This window comes from Staurois parvus, unplaced genomic scaffold, assembly GCF_062004578.1.
Source record: "Staurois parvus isolate SC_StPar_1 unplaced genomic scaffold, SC_StPar_1.0 ptg002411l, whole genome shotgun sequence".
Taxonomy (NCBI): domain Eukaryota; kingdom Metazoa; phylum Chordata; class Amphibia; order Anura; family Ranidae; genus Staurois; species Staurois parvus.
In genome coordinates this window covers 86932-108857 of record NW_028320207.1, presented here as the reverse complement: position 1 = coordinate 108857, position 21926 = coordinate 86932, and the positions used below count along the sequence as shown (strand labels likewise).

Below are 21926 nucleotides of genomic sequence, written 5' to 3'. Positions count from 1 at the left end.
ATATCCATCCACTGAGGACCTATATACCCGGGGAAGGATCACCTATATATATATCCATCCATTGAGGACCTATATACCCGGGGAAGGATCACCAACATATGTATATATATCCATCCACTGAGGATCTATATACCCGGGGAAGGATCACCAACATATATATATATATATCCATCCACTGAGGATCTATATACCCGGGGAAGGATCACCAACATATATATATATATATCCATCCACTGAGGATCTATATACCCGGGGAAGGATCACCAACATATATATATATCCATCCACTGAGGATCTATATACCCGGGGAAGGATCACCAACATATATATATATCCATCCACTGAGGATCTATATACCCGGGGAAGGATCACCAACATATATATATATATATATCCATCCACTGAGGATCTATATACCCGGGGAAGGGTCACCAACATATATATATCCATCCACTGAGGACCTATATACCCGGGGAAGGATCACCAACATATATATATATATCCATCCACTGAGGATCTATATACCCGGGGAAGGATCACCAACATATATATATATCCATCCACTGAGGATCTATATACCTGGGGAAGGGTCACCAACATATATATATATCCATCCACTGAGGATCTATATACCCGGGGAAGGATCACCAACATATATATATCCATCCACTGAGGATCTATATACCCGGGGAAGGATCACCAACATATATATATATATCCATCCACTGAGGATCTATATACCCGGGGAAGGATCACCAACATATATATATATATATCCATCCACTGAGGATCTATATACCCGGGGAAGGATCACCAACATATATATATCCATCCACTGAGGACCTATATACCCGGGGAAGGGTCACCAACATATATATATCCATCCACTGAGGATCTATATACCCGGGGAAGGATCACCAACATATATATATATCCATCCACTGAGGATCTATATACCCGGGGAAGGATCACCAACATATATATATATCCATCCACTGAGGATCTATATACCCGGGGAAGGATCACCAACATATATATATATCCATCCACTGAGGATCTATATACCCGGGGAAGGATCACCAACATATATATATATATATCCATCCACTGAGGACCTATATACCCGGGGAAGGGTCACCAACATATATATATATCCATCCACTGAGGATCTATATACCCGGGGAAGGGTCACCAACATATATATATATATCCATCCACTGAGGACCTATATACCCGGGGAAGGGTCACCAACATATATATATATCCATCCACTGAGGATCTATATACCCGGGGAAGGATCACCAACATATATATATATATATCCATCCACTGAGGATCTATATACCCGGGGAAGGGTCACCAACATATATATATCCATCCACTGAGGATCTATATACCCGGGGAAGGGTCACCAACATATATATATATATCCATCCACTGAGGATCTATATACCCGGGGAAGGGTCACCAACATATATTTATATATCCATCCACTGAGGACCTATATACCCGGGGAAGGGTCACCAACATATATATATATATATCCATCCACTGAGGATCTATATACCCGGGGAAGGGTCACCAACATATATATATCCATCCACTGAGGACCTATATACCCGGGGAAGGATCACCTATATATATATCCATCCATTGAGGACCTATATACCCGGGGAAGGATCACCAACATATGTATATATATCCATCCACTGAGGATCTATATACCCGGGGAAGGATCACCAACATATATATATATATATCCATCCACTGAGGATCTATATACCCGGGGAAGGATCACCAACATATATATATATATATCCATCCACTGAGGATCTATATACCCGGGGAAGGATCACCAACATATATATATATCCATCCACTGAGGATCTATATACCCGGGGAAGGATCACCAACATATATATATATATATATCCATCCACTGAGGATCTATATACCCGGGGAAGGATCACCAACATATATATATATATATCCATCCACTGAGGATCTATATACCCGGGGAAGGATCACCAACATATATATATATCCATCCACTGAGGATCTATATACCCGGGGAAGGATCACCAACATATATATATATCCATCCACTGAGGATCTATATACCCGGGGAAGGATCACCAACATATATATATATATATATCCATCCACTGAGGATCTATATACCCGGGGAAGGGTCACCAACATATATATATCCATCCACTGAGGACCTATATACCCGGGGAAGGATCACCAACATATATATATATATCCATCCACTGAGGATCTATATACCCGGGGAAGGATCACCAACATATATATATATATATATATCCATCCACTGAGGATCTATATACCCGGGGAAGGGTCACCAACATATATATATATCCATCCACTGAGGACCTACAGTTGCAAGAAAAAGTATGTGACCCCCTTGGGATTCCGTGGAGTTTTGCATGAATTGGGCATAAAATGTGCTCTGAACGTCATCTAAGTCACAACAATAGAAGAACACAGTCTGCTGAACATAATACTACACAAACATTAGATGTTGCCATGGTTTAATTGCACATAACATGTAAACATTCACAGTGCAGGGAGGAAAAAGTATGTGAACCTTTGGACTTAATAACTGGTTGACCCTCCTTTGGCAGCAATAACCTCAACCAAACGTTTCCTGTAGTTGCAGATCAGACCTGCACAACGATCTGGAGTCATTTTGGACCACTCCTCTTCACAAAACTGTTTCAGTGTAGCAATATTCTTGGGATGTCTGGTGTGAATCGCTCTCTTAAGGTCATGCCACAGCATTTCAATCGGGTTGAGGTCAGGACTCTGACTGGGCCACTCCAGAAGGCGTATTCTGTGCTGTTGCAGCCATTGTTTTGTTGAATGACTTGTATGCTTTGGGTCATCATTGTCCTGTTGCATCACCCATCCTCTGCGGAGCTTCAGTTGGCGGACAGATGGTCGTACGTTTTCCTGCAAAATGTCTTGATAAACTCTGGAATTCATTTTCCCATCAATGACAACAATCCGTCCAGGCCCTGAGGCAGCAAAGCAGCCCCAAACCATGATGCTCCCTCCGCCATGTTTCACAGTGGGGGTGAGGTTTTGATGTTGGTGTGCTGGGCCTTTTTTTCCGCACACATAGTGTTGTGTGTTCTTCCCAAACAACTCAATCTTGGTGTCATCTGTCCGCAGTATATTCTGCCAATAGTGCTGTGGACACATCCAGGGGCTCTTTTCCAAACTTCAAACGTGCTGCAATCTTCTTTTTGGACAGCAATGGCTTCCTCCGTGGTGTCCTCCCATGTACTCCATTCTTGTTTCATGTTTTCCTGATTGTAGATGTGTCAACAAAAATGTTAGCATGTGCCAGAGATTTCTGTAGGTCTTTAGCTGACACTCTGGGATTCTTCTTTACCTCATGCAGCATTCTGCGCTGTGCTCTTGCAGTCATTTTTACAGGACGACCGCGCCTAGGGAGAGTAGCAACAGTGCTAAACTTTCTCCATTTGTAGACAGTCTGTCTTACCGTGGACACAGGAACATCAAGGCTCAAGGAGATACTTTTGTAACCCTTTCCAGCTTCATGCAAGTCAACAATTCTTGATCGTAGGTCTTCTGAGAGCTCTTTTCTGCGAGGCATGGCTCACATCAGACAGTGCTTCTTGAAACCAGTAAACCCAGAACAGGTGTCAGCAACACATCGAATATCATCCCACTGATTGGAGTCAAGGTTGGCTCACTCCTGGCTCCAATTAGCTCTGGGAGAAGTCATTAGGCTAGGGCCTCACATACTTTTTCCTCCCTGCACTGTGAATGTTTACATGTTATGTGCAATTAAACCATGGCAACATCTAATGTTTGTGTAGTATTATGTTCAGCAGACTATGTTCTTCTATTGTTGTGACTTACATGACGTTCAGAGCACATTTTATGCCCAATTCATGCAAAACTCCACGTAATCCCAAGGGGTTCACATACTTTTTCTTGCAACTGTATATACCCGGGGAAGGATCACCAACATATATATATATATATCCATCCACTGAGGATCTATATACCCGGGGAAGGATCACCAACATATATATATATCCATCCACTGAGGACCTATATACCCGGGGAAGGATCACCAACATATGTATATATATATATCCATCCACTGAGGATCTATATACCCGGGGAAGGGTCACCAACATATATATATATATATCCATCCACTGAGGACCTATATACCCGGGGAAGGATCACCTATATATATATCCATCCACTGAGGACCTATATACCCGGGGAAGGATCACCAACATATATATATATATATCCATCCACTGAGGATCTATATACCCGGGGAAGGGTCACCAACATATATATATATATCCATCCACTGAGGATCTATATACCCGGGGAAGGATCACCAACATATATATATATCCATCCACTGAGGATCTATATACCCGGGGAAGGGTCACCAACATATATATATATATCCATCCACTGAGGATCTATATACCCGGGGAAGGGTCACCAACATATATATATATATCCATCCACTGAGGATCTATATACCCGGGGAAGGATCACCAACATATATATATATATCCATCCACTGAGGATCTATATACCCGGGGAAGGATCACCAACATATATATATATATATCAATCCACTGAGGACCTATATACCCGGGGAAGGATCACCAACATATATATATCCATCCACTGAGGACCTATATACCCGGGGAAGGATCACCAACATATATATATCCATCCACTGAGGACCTATATACCCGGGGAAGGGTCACCAACATATATATATATATATCCATCCACTGAGGATCTATATACCCGGGGAAGGATCACCAACATATATATATATATATATCCATCCACTGAGGATCTATATACCCGGGGAAGGGTCACCAACATATATATATATCCATCCACTGAGGATCTATATACCCGGGGAAGGATCACCAACATATATATATATATATATATCCATCCACTGAGGATCTATATACCCGGGGAAGGGTCACCAACATATATATATATCCATCCACTGAGGATCTATATACCCGGGGAAGGATCACCAACATATATATATATATATCCACTGAGGACCTATATACCCGGGGAAGGGTCACCAACATATATATATATATCCATCCACTGAGGACCTATATACCCGGGGAAGGGTCACCAACATATATATATATATATCCATCCACTGAGGATCTATATACCCGGGGAAGGGTCACCAACATATATATATATATCCATCCACTGAGGATCTATATACCCGGGGAAGGATCACCAACATATATATATATCCATCCACTGAGGATCTATATACCCGGGGAAGGATCACCAACATATATATATATATATCCATCCACTGAGGATCTATATACCCGGGGAAGGGTCACCAACATATATATATATCCATCCACTGAGGATCTATATACCCGGGGAAGGATCACCAACATATATATATCCATCCACTGAGGACCTATATACCCGGGGAAGGATCACCAACATATATATATATATATCCATCCACTGAGGACCTATATACCCGGGGAAGGGTCACCAACATATATATATATCCATCCACTGAGGATCTATATACCCGGGGAAGGATCACCAACATATATATATATATATCCATCCACTGAGGACCTATATACCCGGGGAAGGGTCACCAACATATATATATATCCATCCACTGAGGATCTATATACCCTATATACCCGGGGAAGGGTCACCAACATATATATATATCCATCCACTGAGGATCTATATACCCGGGGAAGGATCACCAACATATATATATATATATATCCATCCACTGAGGATCTATATACCCGGGGAAGGATCACCAACATATATATATATATATCCATCCACTGAGGATCTATATACCCGGGGAAGGATCACCAACATATATATATATCCATCCACTGAGGATCTATATACCCGGGGAAGGATCACCAACATATATATATCCATCCACTGAGGACCTATATACCCGGGGAAGGATCACCAACATATATATATATATATCCATCCACTGAGGACCTATATACCCGGGGAAGGGTCACCAACATATATATATATATATCCACTGAGGATCTATATACCCGGGGAAGGGTCACCAACATATATATATATATATATCCATCCACTGAGGACCTATATACCCGAGGAAGGATCACCAACATATATATATATATATCCATCCACTGAGGATCTATATACCCGGGGAAGGATCACCAACATATATATATATATATATATATCCATCCACTGAGGACCTATATACCCGGGGAAGGATCACCAACATATATATATATCCATCCACTGAGGATCTATATACCCGGGGAAGGGTCACCAACATATATATATATATATCCATCCACTGAGGATCTATATACCCGGGGAAGGGTCACCAACATATATATATATATATCCATCCACTGAGGACCTATATACCCGGGGAAGGATCACCAACATATATATATATATATCCATCCACTGAGGATCTATATACCCGGGGAAGGGTCACCAACATATATATATATATCCATCCACTGAGGATCTATATACCCGGGGAAGGGTCACCAACATATATATATATCCACTGAGGATCTATATACCCGGGGAAGGATCACCAACATATATATATATATATATATATATCCACTGAGGATCTATATACCCGGGGAAGGGTCACCAACATATATATATATATATCCATCCACTGAGGATCTATATACCCGGGGAAGGATCACCAACATATATATATATCCATCCACTGAGGATCTATATACCCGGGGAAGGATCACCAACATATATATATATCCATCCACTGAGGATCTATATACCCAGGGAAGGATCACCAACATATATATATATCCATCCACTGAGGACCTATATACCCGGGGAAGGATCACCAACATATATATATACAGGGTGTGGAATGCTCAGCCAATAGGCTTCATCTGTCCCGGAACTTACCACACTGATAGGTGGGACAGCAGCTCTGTGTGCCGTTGTTGGTGATGGTAAGTATCTCGCCTTCCTGGCAGGTAGGTACACGCTGGGGACACACATTGCAGCCTGTAGGAGGAGAACACACAGTCCTCAGTCATTCCACACACAATCTATAGACCGGGGGAGGGGCAGGGGGCGGAGCGTGGATGACATCACTCTGTTAGGTCACATGTTCCTCCAAAAATACAAAAGAATGATGAAGAGGAAAATCGGCCGCCGTCATTACCGCCCGCCGACATTACCGCCCGCCGTCATTACCGCCCGCCGTCATTACCGCCCGCACTTATGGGGAGCCAGGCACTGACAGGGGGGACACTTATGGGGAGCCAGGCACTGACAGGGGGAACACTTATGGGGAGCGAGGCACTGACAGGGGGGACACTTATGGGGAGTCTGACACTGACAGGGGGGGCACTTATGGGGAGTCTGGCACTGACAGGGGGGGCACTTATGGGGAGTCTGGCACTGACAGGAGGGACAGTTATGGGGAGCCAGGCACTGACAGGGGGGGACACTTATGGGGAGCCAGGCACTGACAGGGGGGGACACTTATGGGGAGCCAGGCACTGACAGGGGGGACACTTATGGGGAGCCAGGCACTGACAGGGGGGGACACTTATGGGGAGCCAGGCACTGACAGGGGGGACACTTATGGGGAGCCAGGCACTGACAGGGGGGGACACTTATGGGGAGCCAGGCACTGACAGGGGGGGGACACTTATGGGGAGCCAGGCACTGACAGGGCGGGACACTTATGGGGAGCCAGGCACTGACAGGGGGGACACTTATGGGGAGCCAGGCACTGACAGGGGGGACACTTATGGGGAGTCTGGCACTGACAGGGGGGGATACTTATGGGGAGTCTGGCACTGACAGGGGGGCACTTATGGGGAGCCAGGCACTGACAGGGGGGACACTTATGGGGAGTCTGGCACTGACAGGGGGGACACTTATGGGGAGCCAGGCACTGACAGGGGGGACACTTATGGGGAGTCTGGCACTGACAGGGGGGATACTTATGGGGAGTCTGGCACTGACAGGGGGGCACTTATGGGGAGCCAGGCACTGACAGGGGGGATACTTATGGGGAGTCTGGCACTGACAGGGGGGCACTTATGGGGAGTCTGGCACTGACAGGGGGGATACTTATGGGGAGTCTGGCACTGGCAGGGGGGGATACTTATGGGGAGCGAGGCACTGACAGGGGGGACACTTATGGGGAGTCTGGCACTGACAGGGGGGGATACTTATGGGGAGCGAGGCACTGACAGGGGGGACACTTATGGGGAGTCTGGCACTGACAGGGGGGGACACTTATGGGGAGCCAGGCACTGACAGGGGGGGACACTTATGGGGAGCCAGGCACTGACAGGGGGGGACACTTATGGGGAGCCAGGCACTGACAGGGGGGGACACTTATGGGGAGCCAGGCACTGACAGGGGGGGACACTTATGGGGAGCCAGGCACTGACAGGGGGGGCACTTATGGGGAGTCTGGCACTGACAGGGGGGGATACTTATGGGGAGTCTGGCACTGACAGGGGGGATACTTATGGGGAGTCTGGCACTGACAGGGGGGGATACTTATGGGGAGCGAGGCACTGACAGGGGGGACACTTATGGGGAGTCTGGCACTGACAGGGGGGGACACTTATGGGGAGCCAGGCACTGACAGGGGGGGACACTTATGGGGAGCCAGGCACTGACAGGGGGGGACACTTATGGGGAGCCAGGCACTGACAGGGGGGGACACTTATGGGGAGCCAGGCACTGACAGGGGGGGACACTTATGGGGAGCCAGGCACTGACAGGGGGGGCACTTATGGGGAGTCTGGCACTGACGGGGGGGATACTTATGGGGAGTCTGGCACTGACAGGGGGGATACTTATGGGGAGTCTGGCACTGACAGGGGGGGATACTTATGGGGAGTCTGGCACTGACAGGGGGGGATACTTATGGGGAGTCTGGCACTGACAGGGGGGGATACTTATGGGGAGCGAGGCACTGACAGGGGGGACACTTATGGGGAGCCAGGCACTGACAGGGGGGGACACTTATGGGGAGCCAGGCACTGACAGGGGGGGACACTTATGGGGAGCCAGGCACTGACAGGGGGGGACACTTATGGGGAGCCAGGCACTGACAGGGGGGGACACTTATGGGGAGTCTGGCACTGACAGGGGGGGATACTTATGGGGAGTCTGGCACTGACAGGGGGGGATACTTATGGGGAGTCTGGCACTGACAGGGGGGGATACTTATAAGGAGTCTGGCACTGACAGGGGGGATACTTATAAGGAGTCTGGCACTGACAGGGGGGGATACTTATGGGGAGCAAGGCACTGACAGGGGGACACTTATGGGGAGCCAGGCACTGACAGGGGAGACACTTATGGGGAGTCTGGCACTGACAGGGGGGACACTTATGGGGAGTCTGGCACTGACAGGGGGGACACTTATGGGGAGTCTGGCACTGACAGGAGGGACAGTTATGGGGAGCCAGGCACTGACAGGGGGACACTTATGGGGAGCGAGGCACTGACAGGGGGGGATACTTATGGGGAGTCTGGCACTGACAGGGGGGATACTTATGGGGAGCGAGGCACTGACAGGGGGGATACTTATGGGGAGCCAGGCACTGACAGGGGGATACTTATGGGGAGTCTGGCACTGACAGGGGGGATACTTATGGGGAGTCTGGCACTGACAGGGGGGACACTTATGGGGAGCCAGGCACTGACAGGGGGGACACTTATGGGGAGCCAGGCACTGACAGGGGGGATACTTATGGGGAGCGAGGCACTGACAGGGGGGGATACTTATGGGGAGCGAGGCACTGACAGGGGGGATACTTATGGGGAGCCAGGCACTGACAGGGGGAATACTTATGGGGAGCGAGGCACTGACAGTGGGGGATACTTATGGGGAGCGAGGCACTGACAGGGGGGATACTTATGGGGAGTCTGGCACTGACAGGGGGGGATACTTATGGGGAGTCTGGCACTGACAGGGGGGGATACTTATGGGGAGCCAGGCACTGACAGGGGGGACACTTGTGGGGAGTCTGGCACTGACAGGGGGGATACTTATGGGGAGCCAGGCACTGACAGGGGGGACACTTATGGGGAGCGAGGCACTGACAGGGGGGATACTTATGGGGAGCGAGGCACTGACAGGGGGGGATACTTATGTGGAGCCAGGCACTGACAGGGGGGATACTTATGGGGAGTCTGGCACTGACAGGGGGGGATACTTATGTGGAGCCAGGCACTGACAGGGGGGACACTTATGGGGAGCCAGGCACTGACAGGGGGGATACTTATGGGGAGCCAGGCACTGACAGGGGGGATACTTATGGGGAGCCAGGCACTGACAGGGGGGATACTTATGGGGAGCCAGGCACTGACAGGGGGGGATACTTATGGGGAGCCAGGCACTGACAGGGGGGATACTTATGGGGAGCGAGGCACTGACAGGGGGGACACTTATGGGGAGCCAGGCACTGACAGGGGGGACACTTATGGGGAGCCAGGCACTGACAAGGGGGATACTTATGGGGAGCCAGGCACTGACAGGGGGGATACTTATGGGGAGCGAGGCACTGACAGGGGGGGATACTTATGGGGAGCCAGGCACTGACAGGGAGGATACTTATGGGGAGCCAGGCACTGACAGGGGGGATACTTATGGGGAGCAAGGCACTGACAGGGGGGGATACTTATGGGGAGCCAGGCACTGACAGGGGGAACACTTATGGGGAGTCTGGCACTGACAGGGGGGATACTTATGGGGAGCAAGGCACTGACAGGGGGGGATACTTATGGGGAGCCAGGCACTGACGGGGGATACTTATGGGGAGCGAGGCACTGACAGGGGTGGATACTTATGGGGAGTCTGGCACTGACAGGGGGGGACACTTATGGGGAGCGAGGCACTGACAGGGGGGGATACTTATGTGGAGCAAGGCACTGACAGGGGGGATACTTATGGGGAGTCTGGCACTGACAGGGGGGATACTTATGGGGAGCCAGGCACTGACAGGGGGGACACTTATGGGGAGCGAGGCACTGACAGGGGGGATACTTATGGGGAGCGAGGCACTGACGGGGGGATACTTATGTGGAGCAAGGCACTGACAGGGGGGATACTTATGGGGAGTCTGGCACTGACAGGGGGGACACTTATGGGGAGCCAGGCACTGACAGGGGGGATACTTATGGGGAGCCAGGCACTGACAGGAGGCACACTTATGGGGAGTCTGGCACTGACAGGGGGGACACTTATGGGGAGCCAGGCACTGACAGGGGGGATACTTATGGGGAGCCAGGCACTGACAGGGGGGATACTTATGGGGAGCGAGGCACTGACAGGGGGGGATACTTATGGGGAGCCAGGCACTGACAGGGGGGATACTTATGGGGAGCGAGGCACTGACAGGGGTGGATACTTATGGGGAGCGAGGCACTGACAGGGGGGATACTTATGGGGAGTCTGGCACTGACAGGGGGGATACTTATGGGGAGCCAGGCACTGACAGGGGGGATACTTATGGGGAGCGAGGCACTGACAGGGGGGGATACTTATGGGGAGCCAGGCACTGACAGGGGGGATACTTATGGGGAGTCTGGCACTGACAGGGGGGGGATACTTATGGGGAGTCTGGCACTGACAGGGGGGGATACTTATGGGGAGTCAGGCACTGACAGGGGGGACACTTATGGGGAGTCTGGCACTGACAGGGGGGATACTTATGGGGAGCCAGGCACTGACAGGGGGGACACTTATGGGGAGCGAGGCACTGACAGGGGGGGATACTTATGGGGAGCGAGGCACTGACAGGGGGGGATACTTATGTGGAGCCAGGCACTGACAGGGGGGACCCAAGCAGACAGAGCAGGTTTTGTATGACCGGACAGGATGGACGCAGTTTGGTTAGGACATGATAGAAGAGGGAGAGACAACGTGAGATTTATCTGGAACTTTGGAGGACACTTGGAGTTGTGAAGCGCCTGGTTGGGCTCGCTGGGACCCGGTGGGACTCGGTGGGGCCCGGTGGGACCCGGTGGGACTTGGTGGGGCCTGGTGATGCCCGGGGGCTGCAGCTCGACCTGGACCCTCAGAGTGAAAGCCAATGCCGCCTCTCAGGGATCGGAGGATTGGGCGATGTTCCTCAGAGGGGATCCGGTCACGTTTGGGAAATGCAACAAAGAGGGTCACAACCCCTCCTTGGATGGTGGACGTCAGTTGGCCATTGTACCCTTTTATTGGGGGTCTCGGAGCCCCTCCCCCCCACATAACAAAACCCCCATTATTGGTCTTCCAAGCCAGCTGACTTAAGTTCAAAGGTCAGGCAGTTCATTATGATGACACAGACCAAGTGACCGCGCCCTAGTGATGGACTAGAACCTCCCCCCAGAACCTCTCCCCCCCCAGAACCTCTCCCCCAGAACCTCCCCCCAGAACCTCCTCCTCAGAACCTCTCCCCCAGAACCTCCCCCCAGAACCTCCTCCTCAGAACCTCTCCCCCAGAACCTCCCCCCAGAACCTCCTCCTTAGAACCTCCTCCTCAGAACCTCTCCCCCAGAACTTCCCCCCAGAACCTCCTCCTCAGAACCTCCCCCCAAGACCCTCCCCCCAGAACCTCCTCCTCAGAACCTCCCCCCAGAACCTCCTCCTCAGAACCTCCCCCCAGAACCTCCTCCTCAGAACCTCCCCCCAGAACCTCCTCCTCAGAACCTCCCCCCAGAACCTCCTCCTCAGAAACTCCCCCCCAGAACTCCATATTACGGAGAGGCTGGATGAGGCCCATCATACCACAGAGATGGCGGACGCAGCAACCGTCCATCGCCGGGGCCAAGAAGAGGGTCTGGTCGTCCCGGCATTGGGGGGGCTCCTCCGCAGGGCGGCACTTCTCGGGGTCACACTCTACAATGACACATCGTACATTCATCATGGAGGGGGAGGGGCATCATACTGGCTGAGGGATGGGCGTGTCCTGATGGAGGGCGGGTCATTCTTACCACATGTGTATCTCGGGCAGCAGGAGTCCTCCTGGTGATAGGCGGTCAGTTTCTGGTGAGAGTCACAGGGCGGGGTCAGACTTTCGCACAGCGATTGGTTGCAGACTAGAGGCGGAGACAAACAGGATGATTGGATGAGAAGAGGTAACTACCCACATAACGACTCCGCCCACACTGCCCACCTCCATAACGACTCCGCCCACACCGTCCTCCTCCATAACTACTCCGCCCACCTCCATAACTACTCCGCCCACACCCATAACTACTCTGCCCACACCGCCCTCCTCCATAACGACTCCGCCCACACCGCCCACCTCCATAACTACTCCGCCCACACCGCCCTCTTCCATATCGACTCCGCCCACACCGCCCTCCTCCACCCACACCGCCCTCCTCCATAACTACTCCGCCCACACCGTCCACCTCCATAACTACTCCGCCCACACCGTCCACCTCCATAACTACTCCGCCCACACCGCCCTCCTCCATAACTACTCCGCCCACAGCGCCCACCTCCATAACTACTCCGCCCACCTCCATAACTACTCCGCCCACACCGCCCTCCTCCATAACTACTCCGCCCACAGCGCCCACCTCCATAATGACTCCGCCCACACCGCCCTCCTCCATAACTACTCCGCCCACACCGCCCACCTCCATAACGACTCCGCCCACACCGCCCACCTCCATAACGACTCCGCCCACACCGCCCTCCTCCACCCACACCGCCCTCCTCCATAACTACTCCGCCCACACCGCCCACCTCCATAACTACTCCGCCCACACCGCCCACCTCCATAACTACTCCGCCCACACCGCCCTCCTCCATAACTACTCCGCCCACAGCGCCCACCTCCATAATGACTCCGCCCACACCGCCCACCTCCATAACTACTCCGCCCACACCGCCCTCCTCCATAACTACTCCGCCCACACCGCCCACCTCCATAACGACTCCGCCCACACCGCCCACCTCCATAACGACTCCGCCCACCTCCATAACTACTCCGCCCACACCGCCCACCTCCATAACTACTCCGCCCAAACCGCCCACCTCCATAACGACTCCGCCCACCTGCATAACTACTCCGCCCACACCGCCCACCTCCATAACTACTCCGCCCACACCGCTCTCCTCCATAACTACTCCGCCCACCTCCATAACTACTCCGCCCACACCGCCCACCTCCATAACTACTCCGCCCACACCGCCCACCTCCATAACTACTCCGCCCACACCGCCCACCTCCATAACTACTCCGCCCACACCGCCCTCCTCCATAACTACTCCGCCCACACCGCCCTCCTCCATAACTACTCCGCCCACACCGCCCACCTCCATAACTACTCCGCCCACACCGCCCTCCTCCATAACTACTCCGCCCACACCGCCCTCCTCCATAACTACTCCGCCCACCTCCATACCTACTCCGCCCACACCCATAACTACTTCGCCCACACCGCCCTCCTCCATCACTACTCCGCCCACCTCCATAACTACTCCGCCCACACCCATAACTACTCCGCCCACACCCATAACTACTCCATAACGACTCCGCCCACACCGCCCACCTCCATAACTACTCCGCCCACACCGCCCACCTCCATAACTACTCCGCCCACACCGCCCACCTCCATAACTATTCCGCCCACACTGCCCTACTCCATAACTACTCCGCCCACACCGCCCACCTCCATAACTACTCCGCCCACACCGCCCACCTCCATAATTACTCCGCCCACACCGCCCACCTCCATAACTACTCCGCCCACACCGCCCACCTCCATAACTACTCCGCCCACACCGCCCTCCTCCATAACTACTCCGCCCACACCGCCCTCCTCCATAACTACTCCGCCCACACCGCCCACCTCCATAACTACTCTGCCCACACCGCCCACCTCCATAACTACTCCGCCCACACCGCCCTCCTCCGTAACTACTCCGCCCACACCGCCCACCTCCATAACTACTCCGCCCACACCGCCCTCCTCCATAACTACTCCACCCACACCGCCCTCCTCCATAACGACTCCGCCCACACCGCCCACCTCCATAACTACTCCGCCCACACCGCCCACCTCCATAGCTACTCCGCCCACCTCCATATCTACTCCACCCATTTGTATTGCATGTACAGATTAGTGGTGGAGGGTGTGTAGGACCGCCCTCCTCAGGCCCGGATTGGCCCTCTGACTTACGGCACATCTGGCGCGGACAGCAGCTGTGGTTGTCGGAGACGGTGACGGTCATCTCGCCGTATCTGCGGCACGGAACCTCCTGGGAGGCGGAGCAGTTGTAGTGGACGGGGACGATGGTGTCATTGGCGGCACATTGATACATGCAGCATCCATTCACCGAGGTCTTCCAGGTCTCCCCGATCTCCCGAGGGACCCCGCTACTGTCTGTACAGGCTGGAATCCACACAGAGGGGTCACCATACCGAGAGGGGGGTCACCATACTGACAGGGGGGTCACCATACCGAGAGGGGGGTCACCATACATGCAGCATCCATTCACCGAGGTCTTCCAGGTCTCCCCGATCTCCCGAGGGACCCCGCTACTGTCTGTACAGGCTGGAATCCACACAGAGGGGTCACCATACTGACAGGGGGTCACCACACCGACAGGGGGGTCACACCGACAGGGGAGTCACCACACCGACAGGGGGGTCACCATACAGACAGGGGGGTCACCATACAGACAGAAGGGGGTCACCATACCGAGAGGGGGGTCACCATACTGACAGGGGGTCACCATACCGACAGGGGGTCACCACACCAACAGGGGGATCACCATACAGACAGGGGGGTCACCACACCGACAGAAGGGGGTCACCATACCGAGAGGGGGTTACCATACCGACAGGGGGTCACCACACCGACAGGGGGGTCACCACACCGACAGGGGGGTCACCATACCGACAGGGGGGTCAGCACACCGACAGGGGGGTCAACATACTGACAGAGGGGTCACCATACACAGAGCACAGAGGGGTCACCATACACAGGGGGGGGTCACCATACACAGAGGGGTCACCATACATAGAGGAGTCACCATACACAGGGGGGGGTCACCATACACAGAGGGGTCACCATACACAGGGGGGGTCACCATACATAGAGGGGTCACCATACACAGGGGGGGTCACCATACATAGAGGGGTCACCATACACAGAGGGGGGTCACCATACACAGAGTGGGGTCACCATACACAGAGGGGTCACCATACACAGGGGGGGGGTCACCATACACAGAGGGGTCACCATACACAGAGGGGGGTGACCATACACAGAGGGAGGTCACCATACACAGGGGGGGGTCACCATACACAGAGGGGTCACCATACACAGAGGGGGTCACCATACACAGAGGGGTCACCATACACAGGGGGGGGTCACCATACACAGAGGGGTCACCATACACAGGGGGGGTCACCATACACAGAGGGGGGTCACCATACACAGAGGGGTCACCATACAAAGGGGGGTCACCATACACAGAGGGGTCACCATACACAGGGGGGGTCACCATACACAGAGGGGGGTCACCATACACAGAGGGGGGGTCACCATACACAGAGGGGGGTCACCATACACAGAGGGGGGTCACCATACACAGAGGGGTCACCATACACAGGGGGGGGTCACCATACACAGAGGGGTCACCATACACAGAGGGGGGGTCACCATACACAGGGGGGGGTCACCATACACAGGGGGGGGTCACCATACACAGAGGGGGGTCACCATACACAGAGGGGTCACCATACACAGGGGGGGGTCACCATACACAGAGGGGTCACCATACACAGGGGGGTCACCATACACAAGGGGGTCACCATACACAGAGGGGTCACCATACATAGTGGGGTCACCATACACAGGGGGGGGTCACCATACACAGAGGGGTCACCATACACAGGGGGGGGTCACCATACACAGAGGGGTCACCATACACAGGGGGGGGGTCACCATACACAGGGGGGGGTCACCATACACAGAGGGGTCACCATACACAGAGGGGTCACCATACACAGGGGGGGTCACCATACATAGTGGGGTCACCATACACAGGGGGGGGTCACCATACACAGAGGGGTCACCATACACAGGGGGGGGTCACCATACACAGAGGGGTCACCATACACAGAGGGGTCACCATACATAGAGGGGTCACCATACACAGGGGGGGGTCACCATACACAGAGGGGTCACCATACACAGAGGGGTCACCATACATAGTGGGGTCACCATACACAGAGGGGTCACCATACACAGGGGGGTCACCATACACAGGGGGGGTCACCATACACAGAGGGGGGTCACCATACACAGAGGGGTCACCATACATAGAGGGGTCACCATACACAGGGGGGGTCACCATACACAGAGGGGTCACCATACACAGAGGGGGGTCACCATACACAGGGGGGTCACCATACACAGGGGGGTCACCATACACAGGGGGGTCACCATACACAGAGGGGTCACCATACACAGGGGGGGTCACCATACACAGAGGGGGGTCACCATACACAGAGGGGTCACCATACATAGAGGGGTCACCATACACAGGGGGGGTCACCATACACAGAGGGGTCACCATACACAGAGGGGTCACCATACACAGAGGGGGGTCACCATACACAGGGGGGGTCACCATACACAGAGGGGTCACCATACATAGAGGGGTCACCATACACAGAGGGGTCACCATACATAGTGGGGTCACCATACACAGAGGGGTCACCATACATAGAGGGGTCACCATACACAGAGGGGTCACCATACACAGGGAGGGGTCACCATACATAGAGGGGTCACCATACACAGGGGGGTCACCATACACAGGGAGGGGTCACCATACATAGAGGGGTCACCATACACAGAGGGGTCACCATACACAGGGGGGGGTCACCATACACAGAGGGGTCACCATACACAGAGGGGTCACCATACACAGGGGGGGTCACCATACATAGTGGGGTCACCATACACAGGGGGGGGTCACCATACACAGAGGGGTCACCATACACAGGGGGGGGTCACCATACACAGAGGGGTCACCATACACAGAGGGGTCACCATACATAGAGGGGTCACCATACACAGGGGGGGGTCACCATACACAGAGGGGTCACCATACACAGAGGGGTCACCATACATAGTGGGGTCACCATACACAGAGGGGTCACCATACACAGGGGGGTCACCATACACAGGGGGGTCACCATACACAGGGGGGGTCACCATACACAGAGGGGGGTCACCATACACAGAGGGGTCACCATACATAGAGGGGTCACCATACACAGAGGGGTCACCATACACAGAGGGGGGTCACCATACACAGGGGGGTCACCATACACAGGGGGGTCACCATACACAGGGGGGTCACCATACACAGAGGGGTCACCATACACAGGGGGGGTCACCATACACAGAGGGGGGTCACCATACACAGAGGGGTCACCATACATAGAGGGGTCACCATACACAGGGGGGGTCACCATACACAGAGGGGTCACCATACACAGAGGGGTCACCATACACAGAGGGGGGTCACCATACACAGGGGGGGTCACCATACACAGAGGGGTCACCATACATAGAGGGGTCACCATACACAGAGGGGTCACCATACATAGTGGGGTCACCATACACAGAGGGGTCACCATACATAGAGGGGTCACCATACACAGAGGGGTCACCATACACAGGGAGGGGTCACCATACATAGAGGGGTCACCATACACAGGGGGGTCACCATACACAGGGAGGGGTCACCATACATAGAGGGGTCACCATACACAGAGGGGTCACCATACACAGAGGGGGGTCACCATACACAGAGGGGTCACCATACATAGTGGGGTCACCATGCTGACTACAAAGGCTCCCCCCTCCCCCATACTGACTACAAAGGCTCCCCCCTCCCCCATACTGACTACAAAGGCTTCCCCTCCCCCATACTGACTACACAGGCTCCTCCCTCCCCCATACTGACTACACAGGCTCCTCCCTCCCCCATACTGACTACACAGGCTCCCCCCCCCCGCACTGACACGTACCACATTTCCTCTCAGGAACGCAGTGGGCGGAGTGTAGTCGGTGAAGGACCGCCCCCTCGGGACACACGCAGGCCTCAGTCAGCGCTGAACACGACTCGTCCTGGAGATCCATCTCATTATTCTGACAAGTCGCTGGAACTTCACACACCGGGAGACACGGCCGGAACTTCAACGTGCGGGGACACCGGAAGGCTGGAGGGGAATGTCATATACACCACGATGGGGAATGTAATATACACCACGATGGGGAATGTACGGAATATACACCACGATGGGGAATGTAATATACACCACGATGGGGAATGTAATATACACCACGATGGGGAATGTACGGAATATACACCACGATGGGGAATGTACGGAATATACACCACGATGGGGAATGTAATATACACCACGATGGGGAATGTACGGAATATACACCACGATGGGGAATGTACGGAATATACACCACGATGGGGAATGTAATATACACCACGATGGGGAATGTAATATACACCACGATGGGGAATGTAGGGAATATACACCACGATGGGGAATGTAATATACACCACGATGGGGAATGTAATATACACCACGATGGGGAATGTAATATACACCACGAGAGGAATGTAATATACACCACGATGGGGAATGTACGGAATATACACCACGATGGGGAATGTAATATACACCACGATGGGGAATGTACGGAATATACACCACGATGGGGAATGTAATATACACCACGATGGGGAATGTAATATACACCACGATGGGGAATGTAGGGAATATACACCACGATGGGGAATGTACGGAATATACACCACGATGGGGAATGTAGGGAATATACACCATGATGGGGAATGTAATATACACCACGATGGGGAATGTAATATACACCACGATGGGGAATGTAATATACACCACGATGGGGAATGTAATATACACCACGATGGGGAATGTAGGGAATATACACCACGATGGGGAATGTAGGGAATATACACCATGATGGGGAATGTAATATACACCACGATGGGGAATGTAATATACACCACGATGGGGAATGTCATATACACCACGATGGGGAATGTAATATACACCACGATGGGGAATGTCATATACACCACGATGGGGAATGTCATATACACCACGATGGGGAATGTAATATACACCACGATGGGGAATGTAATATACACCACGATGGGGAATGTCATATACACCACGATGGGGAATGTAATATACACCACGATGGGGAATGTCATATACACCATGATGGGGAATGTAATATACACCACGATGGGGAATGTAATATACACCACGATGGGGAATGTAATATACACCACGATGGGGAATGTACGGAATATACACCACGATGGGGAATGTAATATACACCATGATGGGGAATGTACGGAATATACACCACGATGGGGAATGTAATATACACCATGATGGGGAATGTAGGGAATATACACCATGATGGGGAATGTACGGAATATACACCACGATGGGGAATGTAATATACACCATGATGGGGAATGTAGGGAATATACACCACGATGGGGAATGTCATATACACCACGATGGGGAATGTAATATACACCACGATGGGGAATGTCATATACACCACGATGGGGAATGTAATATACACCACGATGGGGAATGTAATATACACCACGATGGGGAATGTCATATACACCACGATGGGGAATGTAATATACACCACGATGGGGAATGTAATATACACCACGATGGGGAATGTAATATACACCACGATGGGGAATGTCATATACACCATGATGGGGAATGTAATATACACCACGATGGGGAATGTAATATACACCACGATGGGGAATGTAATATACACCACGATGGGGAATGTACGGAATATACACCACGATGGGGAATGTACGGAATATACACCACGATGGGGAATGTACGGAATATACACCACGATGGGGAATGTAATATACACCACGATGGGGAATGTCATATACACCACGATGGGGAATGTAATATACACCACGATGGGGAATGTAATATACACCACGATGGGGAATGTCATATACACCACGATGGGGAATGTACGGAATATACACCACGATGGGGAATGTACGGAATATACACCACGATGGGGAATGTACGGAATATACACCACGATGGGGAATGTACGGAATATACACCACGATGGGGAATGTACGGAATATACACCACGATGGGGAATGTAATATACACCACGATGGGGAATGTACGGAATATACACCACGATGGGGAATGTAATATACACCATGATGGGGAATGTAATATACACCACGATGGGGAATGTACGGAATATACACCACGATGGGGAATGTCATATACACCACGATGGGGAATGTCATATACACCACGATGGGGAATGTCATATACACCACGATGGGGAATGTAATATACACCACGATGGGGAATGTAATATACACCACGATGGGGAATGTACGGAATATACACCACGATGGGGAATGTACGGAATATACACCACGATGGGGAATGTAATATACACCACGATGGGGAATGTCATATACACCACGATGGGGAATGTCATATACACCACGATGGGGAATGTAATATACACCATGATGGGGAATGTACGGAATATACACCACGATGGGGAATGTACGGAATATACACCATGATGGGGAATGTACGGAATATACACCATGATGGGGAATGTAATATACACCACGATGGGGAATGTCATATACACCACGATGGGGAATGTCATATACACCACGATGGGGAATGTAATATACACCATGATGGGGA

At 52.2% G+C, this 21926-nt stretch overlaps 1 protein-coding gene across 1 annotated transcript in view; it reads right to left on the bottom strand.

The window, feature by feature from the left end:
• Window positions 1-21926, bottom strand: part of LOC149430915 (otogelin-like) — a 97381-nt gene that overhangs the window by 22250 nt on the left and 53205 nt on the right. Inside the window, exons 4-8 of the mRNA XM_089665925.1 lie at window positions 19146-19337; window positions 15274-15486; window positions 13072-13176; window positions 12866-12976; window positions 7015-7116 (exon numbers count right to left, since the gene is read on the bottom strand). Of these exons, the coding sequence (XP_089522051.1) occupies window positions 7015-7116; window positions 12866-12976; window positions 13072-13176; window positions 15274-15486; window positions 19146-19337 (723 nt within the window). The remainder of the gene's footprint in view (window positions 1-7014; window positions 7117-12865; window positions 12977-13071; window positions 13177-15273; window positions 15487-19145; window positions 19338-21926) is intronic.